Source organism: Neophocaena asiaeorientalis, unplaced genomic scaffold (assembly GCF_003031525.2).
Source record: "Neophocaena asiaeorientalis asiaeorientalis breed wild unplaced genomic scaffold, Neophocaena_asiaeorientalis_V1.1 scaffold1, whole genome shotgun sequence".
Taxonomy (NCBI): domain Eukaryota; kingdom Metazoa; phylum Chordata; class Mammalia; order Artiodactyla; family Phocoenidae; genus Neophocaena; species Neophocaena asiaeorientalis.
In genome coordinates this window covers 505,769-517,960 of record NW_020171981.1, presented here as the reverse complement: position 1 = coordinate 517,960, position 12,192 = coordinate 505,769, and the positions used below count along the sequence as shown (strand labels likewise).

General features: G+C 39.7%; 1 protein-coding gene across 3 annotated transcripts in view; it reads left to right on the top strand.

Annotated features, from left to right (window-relative positions):
- ATP6V0A1 (ATPase H+ transporting V0 subunit a1) overlaps positions 1-12,192 on the top strand; it is a 55,465-nt gene that overhangs the window by 15,796 nt on the left and 27,477 nt on the right. For 2 of the 3 annotated variants that reach the window (XM_024742255.1, XM_024742243.1), the window contains exons 5-9: positions 853-981; positions 6,684-6,787; positions 7,315-7,441; positions 9,305-9,387; positions 10,011-10,104. In XM_024742255.1, the coding sequence (XP_024598023.1) occupies positions 853-981; positions 6,684-6,787; positions 7,315-7,441; positions 9,305-9,387; positions 10,011-10,104 (537 nt within the window). The remainder of the gene's footprint in view (positions 1-852; positions 982-6,683; positions 6,788-7,314; positions 7,442-9,304; positions 9,388-10,010; positions 10,105-12,192) is intronic. The other variant, XM_024742251.1, reaches the window with a different exon arrangement.

Here is a 12,192-nt window from a genome sequence, read left to right as displayed (position 1 = left end):
TGATTGCAACAGCATTGTCTATTGATTGCAAGTTTCTTGTGGATGGGACTTAAATGAATTTGCTTTTTTATGGTATAAAAAACACTGTGGTATCTCAAATACTATCACATGCGGCTAAATAAATGTTTATTGGCTTATTGAAAGTTTATTGGATCAATGTTAATTTATCCAGTAATTTATTAATCTCATAGACTAAATGAATAGCCTTTCATTAACTTTTCAATAATTATTTTATCTATCCCAAGTCCCCTGAGGAATTTGACCAAGCGTACAACAGAATCTATAGACAAAGAAAGACGATTTTAAGCCAAAAAGTTTTCATGAAGAAAATTGCCCTGGTAAAAACACAATACAGTTGTCCTTCAGTATCTGAGGGGGGTTGGTTCCAGGCCGTCCCTCGGATACCAAAATCTGCTGATGCTCAAGTCCCTTATATGAAATAGCTGTAGTATTTGCATATAACCTATGTACATCCTCCCGTATACTTTAAATCATCTCTGGATTACTTATAATACCTAATACAATGTAAATGCTATGTAAGTAGTTGTAAATACAATGTAGATGCTAGGTAAATAGTTGCTTGTGGGCAGCAGATTCAAGTTTTGCTCTTTGGAACTTTCTGGAAAATGTTTTTCCCCAAATATTTTCGAACCATGGTTAGTTGAATCCGCAGGTATGGAACCCAAGGATACGGAGGGCTGACTGTACTTGCTGTGTTGTTCAAAGATACCTTTGAACCATCTGGGTGGCGAGCGTTCTGTGGGATGGATGAATTCATCTGTCTTTCAGAGCAAGCATTTTGAGCTTCGTTTGAGTAAATTGGTTTTGTTATTGTTGTTGTTGTTTCTGTAGGCCAATTTTGAGAAGATTGAAAATGAACTGAAGGAAATCAACACAAACCAGGAAGCTCTGAAGAGAAATTTCTTGGAACTGACTGAATTAAAATTTATACTTCGCAAAACTCAGCAGTTTTTCGATGAGGTCAGACTATTGTTTCTTTTAATATTTGAGCAGCTGATATTACACCAGCACAAGTGGGCCATATTTTTATTCCAATAATTATTTTAATTTGCTAGTTTGAAAGCAGTACCATTTCTGCACCCTGTTTTATTTGAAGAAATGTCAGATTATGTTCCATTTTTCATGCAGTACACAACCAGCCATGGTTTTGTATAATTTTGCATTTTCAGCAATTTTTCATCTCAAGATGGGGAAAGGAACCCTAAAATAGTTGTATAAACATAGTTAGATGAAATTTTTACATTTTAAGGTAAGTATATGCTTAAAGTTGAAGCAACAGGAGACAGTTAGTTATACGTAAAATTATAACAAAGGTTTAATCTCCAAACCTTTTGTCGTTAAATTTTAATTTTTATCCTCTATGTTTGCTTGTCAACCTTTGAGCACATTTTTAAGTACTCCAGATTACACATCACACTTAATTTTTCAAGAGCTTTTCTTTATGTTGTTTGGAAAATTGGTAGGATGCCTGTTTGAAATTCCTGGATTTTCATATAAACTCAACTTTATTACCTTGTAGGGAAAAAATGTTAATAAGTTCCTGGGTTAAAAATGTAGGTGACTAAGTTGCCGGGTGACAGCTTGCTGAGGTGATCCCATGGAAAGGATTGGAATAAGTCTTTCAGAAGGCTTCCTTCTCCTAATTAAACCTGAGAAGGAGTCTTAGCTTTCAGCCTGGACGTGCTTTTTCTGATGGCCTAAAATATGGGTAACTCTCTTTTCAATAGGTGTCTTTGCCACCAGATTAACAACATCAGACATTTCAGACACTGTCCCAGCCACTCTTCAGTGTACCTTCCCATAAGTTCTTTATTTCCTTTGCTCAGCAACAACAAAAATTAGCAAAGCTTTTGAAAAATAGAAGGCCCATTTTAGTTAGCATCTTATATGTCCTCAGTTTTACTTGTAATTTCTGTCTTTTGGGGAAAGAATAAGTCTCACTAGCTCTCTAGACTGGAGCAGGGGGTTGCCAACTAGCAACATCAGCCTCACCTGAGAACTTGTCAGAATGCAAATTTTCAGTCCTCACAGGAGACTTTTTCAATCAGAAACTCTGAGGGTGGTGCCCAGCCTAGCAATCTGTTTTCACAAGGTGATTCTGAAGCATGCTAGTGTGAGAACCACGGGGCTAGAGAAAGTCAGCTGAAGATGTGATACATTCCTTAGTAACTAAGGATGTGACTCAGAGAAGCCATGCTAATTAAAAGGATCTGTTGGAGCCAGGGAAAGGAGAAAAGCTCACAGGAATTTAATTGCCCAGTCTTCCTGAGAATCAGGATCTGGCTACATACCAGGAGAGGGTTGGTGTGAATATTCAGTTTGCTCACTGAGTTGAGAATTTTGAGACTAATGGTAACTTCTTTCACCAGTCCCCGATATCACATTAAAGGGTGTGGGACAGTGTGAGTAACTCTTTCCAGGTGTTACAGGTCTTTTGCAACAGGCACGGCCACTTAACGCCCAATGGTTTTGATAAACAAATAATCTGGAATTCCAGCGTACTCACTGTGAAAACATTATTGTGTTTATACTCATTAATTCACAGAGCATTTGAAGAGCACCTACTGTTGTAAAGCATAAGATGGGTAAGACATGGTCCCTATGTTCAAGGAATATGTCACTTACTCATATCAGGAAACATCCCTGAACACAGTGCCTCCCTATGCTCACAGATGTGTGCTTTTCTATACATGTCCAAGCTGCTGCCCACAGATCCAAAGTAAATCTGGCCTCAAGGTCAAAGCTCAGTTACTCTTATCATTATTTGGGACTTAATTCTTTTACCCTCTCCCCTCTTTCTTTCCCTTTTGATATAGCCTTTAGTTTACTGCTGGGATGTTGCTGAGATGTATGAAAATGTTTTTCATAACCTCCTGAGTTTAAGGATTGGGATAGGCTTCCTAGTCTAGTTCATTCTGGTAGAGATTCTGAATAAAGGCTGACAAATAGACTCCCTTAATGGAAATAGATTTTTAAACTGTTAATTTTATAATTAAAAATATAGTAAAAACAAAATAAGAGGTTATATAAAATAGATAACTAATAAGGACCTACTGTATAGCACAGGGAACTCTTCTCAGTACTCTGTAATGACCTATATGGGAAAAGAATCTTAAAAAGAGTGGATGTATGTGTGTGTATAACTGGTACACTTTGCTGTACAGCAGAAACTAACACAACATTGTAAATCAACTATACTCCAATAAAAATTTTTTAAAAAATAAGAGGAACCACTTGGAAAGATGATATAAGATTTTAAAATTGTAGCTGTGGGTTTAGGAATTTTCTTTGTGATTAATAGGTCTAAACATGAAATACTCATTCTGAGAAGGCAGACATGACCTTCACACCCTATCCATTTTGCATTGTTTTCCCTCTCCTACTTGTGCAAAACATTTGTTTTTAATCTCTGGAAGTACTTTTGAGCACGAGGCCTTGGCTGTGAGCTGTTCTTCTGTTGCTTTCGTCATCAGTCCCTGTCACTCCCCTGTGAGGAGTCTTCTGGCAAGCACCACTCCTCCTTTTCTCTACTAGTGCCCAGTCAGTGTCTTGCCCGCTCTTACCATTAGCTCTTAGTCTCAGCCAGGTCCCTTTCACTACCACCTGCCCTGCCGTGGCCATACAGCGGTCTCAGGTGTCACTGCCATAATAGGAGACAAGGCCTCACAGAGCTAAGCACATCCGCACATGCGGGTGCACGCTTTACCTAATGCAAGAGATAAGGAAGCTTGGGACTCTCACATCTCAGAGATATAGAATTTCATGAGACTTTCTTCCATGCCTGAGATTATAATGTTTGCAAGTGGCCTGAAACACTACCAATTTTAAACCCTTCTTTTTAAGATAATTTGGTGAATATGATCAGTAATTTACAATAATGAGTTAGCAGAAAATGGCTAAATCAGAAGATGATTCTTTGCATCTCCAGGCATAGGGGTTATGATTGGCCAAGTGTGTAGAAAGGGAGAAGTAAACATGTATTGAATATTCTTTATGATTTATAATGATTAAAAATTTGATTTAGCCATTTCTTATCCAGAGCATTTAAAATGACTTGTTAATGATTATCCTTTTCTCAGTCTTCTTGCTTATGAAGAACTGTAAGAGCTGGAGAGATTTCTCTGCATCTTTTACCATAAGCACCATAACATATGAGAGCATAAAGAAGACTGGAAAAGTAATGGTTAATGGCATGCAGATCCCTGCCTTCCTTTCCTTCTGAGTTTTCCATCCATCTGCTTTCTTTACTTTTCTTTCCCATCTGCCATCTCCTTTGGGGCTTGAGTGAATACCTTAGGTGAAGAAATATAATTTCTTTCTCAATGTAGATGGAAACGGAAGTGTTTGCTCTTGGTAACGTAGCTTGAACTGGATGTGCCGCTTATACTGAAGTGCAGAAATAGAACTACTTAAGTTCTGCTACTTCCTTTTTTCAAGGCATGGTTTTAGTATTCTGACTGGGGGAAGGGGTAAATCAGAGGGCATAGCAAGTAATTAGAAGAACCTTGGCAGTATTTTTATTAGAGAACCCAGATTAGTATTTAGATACTTGATGACATGGTTTTCAATATTGCTTTAAAGGCCCTCAGTTCGTGGTTGTGGACATCTAGTTTCTCATCAGGCACAATTATTTCATTTGACAAATTTTAACTTTCTAAGACTTAGGATTCTTAAGTATGAAATAGTGAAATTATTAATTAGAATATTATTGCAAATCTCTATTTAATTTTAATTCTGCTGGGTTTTTGTTTTTTTAATTCCCAGCGAATTCTGGATATACTCTTTGGAGTAGTCTAGCTGCTGAACACTACTTGCTGTTCCATCAGTTTTCCCCGTTAGAGCACATACGTTTGCACCGAGTCTGATCTTTATGGTTTACGTAAACCAGGTCTTGTGAACCATGTAAGGAAGTAGACAGGAGGCTTGTGGGTAGTAATCAGTTTCACTGGTTTTTGGCAAGGGACATCCTAAGAGCAAGTTGAAAGGCAGTAGTCACCTGGATCCTCAAAACAAGTTGCCTGTGGCTTGCAGTCAGCTGATCTGATTTTAAGTAGAAACAGAAAGAGCCCCCTAAACTTCCATTTGAGGGCAAGTGGTAACCTGTGCCCCCATTATCTCATCTTAAAGTTTTCTAAATCTCGTGACAGTATTTCTCTGCACTTCTGGTGTACCCAGTGCCTATCCTTCCTTTTTTTTTTTTTTTTTTTCCCTTTTGGTTGTTGAGAGTAGATCCTGCTTCTCGAATTTACTTCCCAAACAATGGCTTTCACTTGTTTAGACTTTCAGGCTTATCATCTGGTTTATACTCAGTTCCCATCCCCCCACCCTTTGATTTTACATTTATGGTCCTATGACTTTATCAAGAGGGGTTCCCACGTGGCATTTTTTCGATAGTGGGGTTGACAGAAATAGAATCAAATTGAAATTTAGAGTGAAAATGATAGAGAAAAATTCTCCTGATTTTTTGTTTAGTTTTGCTTTTGAAAAGGAAGATTATTCTGGCTTACTTCTAGTCTTTGGTCAAACACATAGTGCATGGATTTTGAAGTTGGGGAGGTCAGTCAGTGGAGAAGTCAGTTGGCCTTCATTTTTTAGGGTAGCTTCTCCTTCCTGATGAGAGGAAAGGTGGTAAGATGTATTATGAAGAGAGAGACTAGGAAATGTAGACCTACATTGGAGAAGGTCCTGCTCCTCCTTCATTTTATTGTATAAACTGTCATGGTGGAAATCATTTTAAATCTAAACAATCAAACTAGTCCACATGCTCTATATTGGCTTATTATCTCTTACTTTTTCTTCACTTCACTTGATTTAGATTGTTGGCTTAAGCTGTGTTCTCAAGAATCCTTAAACTGTAAAGCATACGTGAACTTTTTAATATTCCTAGATTCCTGGTCAGAAACTAGGACATTCAGATATGTTTTCACTTTTCCTTCCCTTTATTGATGCAATGGAGGCTCATGCCTGCCCAGCTATTGTGCTTCTTATCCTTTTGGACAAAGAAATACTCTTTAAATCTCATGGTTTGGAGCATTTTTTACAGTGGTCATGCTGAAAGTTCTCATGTTCTGAATTTTTAAGAGCATGGAAAACTTAGAAATCTGGAGATGCCCCTTCTATCTTTCTCCTGTTCAAGACAGCGACAACGCCTTGCTTTCTTCCTTAGAAAGACAGTCTCCATCTTTTGCATTCTTACCCAGAGAAAATTCTAGCTTGTAGCTGCCTGTAAAGTTGGTGTTGAACGTTTCTGCAGAGTTGCCTTGTTTTTGCTCAAAAGGAAGAAACACTTCAGCTTCTATCCATATGCAAAGGTATTTCTTGGTACTTTCATGGCTCATTCAGGGAAACATAAGAGAAAAAATGGTTTCCACCAAGTAACAGATTTATACAGGTGTTACCATCATTTAATGTTTTTTCCTTTATTCCTTATTTCTAAAACCATTTCCCCAGATGCTTTACTGGGGTAATTCTGCTTCCTTTACCTCTTGTTTCTTTCCTTTGTTTTCTTCCCCTGTTCTTTTTGTCTTCTTTTTGTAGGTATGTCTTCTCTTTTGGTGTTTTGTTTTTTTTTCATCTTTATTTTCTGAACTTATCTCCTGGTTCCTCGTTCCCTGCATGCCACTAACTATTTTCATTAGATATTAATTGATTTGTGAATTCAGGCTGAATTGCATCATCAGCAGATGGCGGATCCAGACCTGTTGGAAGAATCCTCATCCCTCTTGGAGCCAAGTGAGATGGGAAGAGGCACGCCTTTAAGACTCGGGTATGTACCACTTCAGCCCTCTGTACTCAGCGGGGTCATGTTCATTTTTGCTTTTCAGAAGAGCGGTGTTGCTGGGCATTCACTTGCTTCCAGGATGCCCTCTCTTCTGAGCCCATTGCGAAGTGTTGCTAAGTCGCTTTGCATTCGGTTACTGAGTTGTTCTGTCAACCCTCTGCTGAGTCCAGGAATCAGACTTTGGCGGCCCTTTTTTTTTTTGTTTTTTTTTTTTTTCGGTACTCGGGCCTCTCACTGTTGTGGCCTCTCGGCTCCGGACGCGCAGGCTCAGCGGCCATGGCTCACGAGCCCAGCCGCTCCGCGGCATGTGGGATCTTCCTGGACCGGGGCACAAACCCGCGTCCCCTGCATCAGCAGGCGGACTCTCAACCACTGTGCCACCAGGGAAGCCCCTGGCAGCCCTTTTGACATAACAATGCATATCCTCCTGTTTGGCGTCTTTGCCCCCTGCTCTCACTTTCCTCCCATACCGTGGCGTGGAATTGTTCCCAATCTGGCTCTTCTCCCCACAGCTTCGTGGCTGGTGTGATTAACCGGGAGCGCATCCCTACTTTTGAGCGCATGCTTTGGCGGGTGTGCCGGGGGAATGTGTTCCTGCGGCAGGCTGAAATCGAGAACCCCCTGGAGGATCCTGTGACTGTAAGACAAGGAAATTGCGTCTCATGGAGTAGGTCTTGTAAAGGGAGCTCAGAGCAGTAACTCAGCAGGTGCCACCTGAATCTGACCCTCCCATGGAGGAACCCTTGGGTTTACTCTGCTTTGATCTATGAATTTGAAGGACTGCTGTTTTCCTCTTTACCTCCATCACATGTGTACATACAATGTATATGTGACGTACACATATATATTTTCAAGCCTTACCCGTGTAGGTATTACTTTGATTAGAAGTGTGTTTTTTCCAGTTATTTTAAACTTTAGCTTTATATGTTTTCTGTTACTTATCTGGGACCAAAAGAAAATTAACTTTCTATGAAAATTAACTTAAAGAAAGACATCTAGTTCCAAGTCTGGTAACATCCATATGTAAAAAGAGGAGAGATTTCCTAAACTGTGATCTTTATAAGCTGATGAAACTTTAATTGGTAAAGTTTTTTGTCTCCTTGTTTGTTGGGAGTTTTAGGAACTTAGTTTAAAGATTTATATTGTACAAGATGGGATGATCTTCCCCACCCAATGCTTTGGAAAGTAGGAATAGCTTAGCATCTTGGCATTTGACATAATGGGACAGAGTTCTTAGCATAAACCTACATTTAGAATGGTGAGTCCTAATTTCAGGGATGACAAGCAAAGAAGATTAAATGTTCTGCAAAAAATTTATTTCATTTTGGTATTAGTATTATTTAGAAACCTGGAGTTGGTTTTTATGTTCTCAAGTGTCTTTTGGGTTTCTTAAATTAGTATTCTTTTTTCTACCTAAGAAAAGAGGTTGAATTATAAGGCTTCTCAGAGTCGGTGGGTCATACAACTAGAAATGATCCTGGTAAATGGATCTTCTCCTCGGTACCGAGTAGGAGTGTGGTGACACTTAGGTTACCGTGAGTGTCTCCTTACACTGAGGAGCAGTGTTACAGTCTTACTGAAGGCTGTCCCTGGGTTGTAGAGACGTTGTAGTCAGCAATCACACCTCGTGCGGAGCTGTTCTCAGGAATATTCAGCCAAGTTCCTGGGCAACAGAAACATTTTATCAAAAAATCGAATAAGGGAGGGTCTGGATATCTACAGCAGAGCAGCTGCACAAAGAATGTGCTCCAGTTTATTCCTAGAGAACTTAGGAATTTCAGACTCTTGAGCCTTACTTTCTTCACTCCTTCACTCTTTTTCCCTCTTTATCCTTCTATAATTTTGTTTGTTTTCCTGTAATAAAAGCTCTATAGGAATAGGAGAAAATACAGGCAACCAGAGACAATCCAGTTGACACCCACTATAGCTTATTTTCCTGATCTTTCCTTCTAGCCTTTGCCTCATACTTCAGGTATAAACTTGGTATTTGGAATGGATTGCTTTCCTCCCTGCCCCCTAAGGTGTAAATGGGCATGAATCATGAGATTCTGCATCAGCATTCTTCCCAACTACTCAGTCCCTTGTAGTTATTCATTCCCCTTTATCTGGAGTTTCTAAGCATGGGAATAGGCAGGAATGGCTTCATTCTCTTTCCTCTTCTATGTACTTATGTCATTTAGGCAATATAAGATTTGTTCAGTTTAAAGTTGAATTGGTAAGTAGGGCTAAATTCTTCTAAGAAGAGAATCATCTTTGCATCCGTGTCAATCTCCTGGTTGAGTTGAAAAACAAGTACAGAAAGATTTTTGTGAATCAGAGATTACAGGGCAAATGTCCTTGTAGTGGAGCTTAAGAAATGGATTGAGGGTAATGGTTAAAACACACAGTTGCCATACCCTTAAAAGATTCCAGTTGTTTCTCTGTCACCAAGAAAGTAAGTTACTTAAGAAGTTTTCTTCTGGATTATAAGTCTGGATTCTTGGTTTTTGGTTTGGGGCCTAGGGAGACTACGTGCACAAGTCTGTGTTCATCATTTTCTTCCAAGGCGATCAGCTGAAAAACAGAGTCAAGAAAATCTGTGAAGGGTAAGAGGAAGGTGTGTCCCCCCAGGGTGCCTCCAAGCCACCTAACTATTATTAAGCCTAGAGAATAGAGGAGCACAAACCCTGTTCGTCCACCTTGACACGGCGAATATATCTTTTAATAATGTTAAGGTTATTTTAAACAATGAGAAATGGCCTAAGTTTATTTTTTTAGACTGTCAAAATCACAATTTCCTTTTCTTAGAAAAAGTAGTTAGGACTCATGATTTATAAATTCTACATTGTTCTGGGACAATGGGTCTTCATACCTAGCAGTGTACCATAGGCACTGTGCCCTTAAACTCTTCTGAAATTCTGCCCATGAGATCTTTTTTCCATGCCATTTTTCTCCAGCAATTTATAATGTAATTTGTATCACCATTTCTTTTTCTTTTTCTTTTTTTAATCTAAAGGAATTTAATAGCTACACAGAATGTTAAAACAGTTCAAATGTTGCTGCTCTATCTGTAGGCTCCTTCCCATAAATAATTATTATTAATTAGTGCATCAGTCTGAACGAATCCTGTTTGGGTCCTTCTAGTAAGTTAACATTACTTTCTGAGATTACTTAAATTGGCTACGTTAAGGAATTTCAGTGTTTCTCAGGCTGTTTCTGCACATTCCAGGTTCCGGGCCTCAATCTATCCCTGTCCTGAGACGCCACAGGAGAGGAAGGAGATGGCTTCTGGAGTTAATACCAGGATTGACGATCTCCAAATGGTACATAGAGGCCTGGAGGGAATTTGTTTTTGTGAAATACTACAGTAGAACACCATTCTTCTTCCTTGAAACACGAACAGTTAGTTTATTAGGCACCTGCAGTAGCCCAGGATACATTTCTTTTTTTTGCTATTTTTAATTCATTCCTTGAAACTTTTCCCCAGCTCCCATGGGAAATGACTTTAAAATGGCATGAATCGTCTTCAAATAAGACAGGGATGCTATGCATCTGAAATCGTTGTTGCCTAGAGTATTCAGTCCCCCTCCTCATGAGTCTGAGATCTTTTTATAGTAAAGTATGCTTAGTTAGGAAAAAAAATCAAATAACATAGAAGTACACATCAAGTCAATTCTGCCTCACACACACTGTCTCCAGAGCAGCCACTCTTAACAGCTTGGTGTGTATCTTTCTGGTCACCTTGAATCTGAACCACAGAGTCTAGCCAGTGAGTCCTGGTGTAACTCTTGTACCCAAGAAGAAACATTTACCAAATTGCAGTGTGTGTGGTTTGCACACACCATGGTTGTCACGGGGTTCTAAGTAGGGAGTCCTGATTTATGCACACATGGAAGGAAAAGGGTGCCCAGTTGGAGCTTTGTTCCCTATTGAAAGGATGTGATGATTGCCCCCTTGAAACATTAGTAAGCATACTTAATCCCAAAGGCAGTTCTTTCCAGCAATGGCAAATTGTCAGAGATGCATTGTAACTCCCATTCCAGCATCATTTCTCATCTTTCCCTCCAACCCCCTTTGTACATGACCCACCGACTTGACCTGTTGCCAGCTCCTTTCAGATACACTTACCTGTTTAACCAAGGGGAGAGTTTTTTTAGAACTGCTGGTGGGTGATAAGCCATGCTAGTACATTCTGGGTTCTAGGACTGTTCTACCCCCTCCTTATGAGGTAGGCTTGTGGTAGATTTTGAAGAGCGTGTGCAATAGTCGTTATAAATGACTAGAATCTGATTTTTAAAACACCAAACTGTGTGAAGTAAAATTTTAAAGGGGATTGAATACCAAGGGGTGAGATGTGTGGGTGTGGGCTGATGGGGAAAGAGAAAAGCAAATAGAACATTGCTTGCAAGTTTATTTAGCATCCTTCCAGAAGTTTAAATAGTAATTGTGAAATTGTCAACAACCAGGAAAGAAAGTAGCTTTGTTCCTTTATTCTCAAGTGATACAAGAGTTTCCCTAGCATGCCATGGCTTTTTTTTTTTTTTTAAAAAAAAAAACCTCTCATGGAAGTTACTTTCTACTGCCCAAGACAGTTTCTCAGGGAGCAGTGACGACTTTTTTCCCAAACTGACTTGAAAAGCTAGCTATGATGGAGACTTGAGCTAAAATGATTAATGTATAGTTTTTTCCTCTTCAAACAAATGTGGAGATTTAAGGTAGATTCTCATGCGCAAGTGTGAATGGTGGGGTGCTTGCCCAATTTTGGCTTAGCCCCTCTTCTGCTATAGAAATCTTAAATATTTGGTGATAAACAAGGTAGCAGAATGTAAAGTGTTCCTGGCCCTTCCTCCCACTCTATTCTTGGCAATGTGATTCCTCCGAGGGAACTCTGTACTGGTTTCCAAAGGATCAGCCTTCTTGGGGGGAAAGGAAGCCTGACAGAAAAATCAAGCCTTATCTGCTCCATGCTGACCGTGGTATGTGGCGGTGTAAATCCCCTCTAAAGGCCATGGTGTCTCGTCCTCCTGGCAGGCAGCCTCTTTTGGCAGAGGCAGATGCTGGTGTTCAGCAGTGCCTCTGTCCCCGCAGCCCCTGAGGCTGGCTTATGTTCAGGGTGTGCTGCAGCTTGCTGCTCTTAAGTAGGGATTTGACAACTTGGTCAGCTCCTGGGCCTGTGATGCTGACTTCTTTGACTCTGGGTTACAGGCTCCACATGGAAAGTCATTGCTCTTTAGTGAGCCAGATAAAAGCCAGTGACCTACATTGTTCTGCTGTGGATTTTGTGGTAAGATTAAATTTAGAGAGAAAAGCTAAAAACCATTTCCTCAGGTTTCTCTTCAGCTTGAAACTAAATGAATATGAATGTTAGTCATTGGAACTCTAATTTCTTATAATTTGGCCAAAAAGAGAAA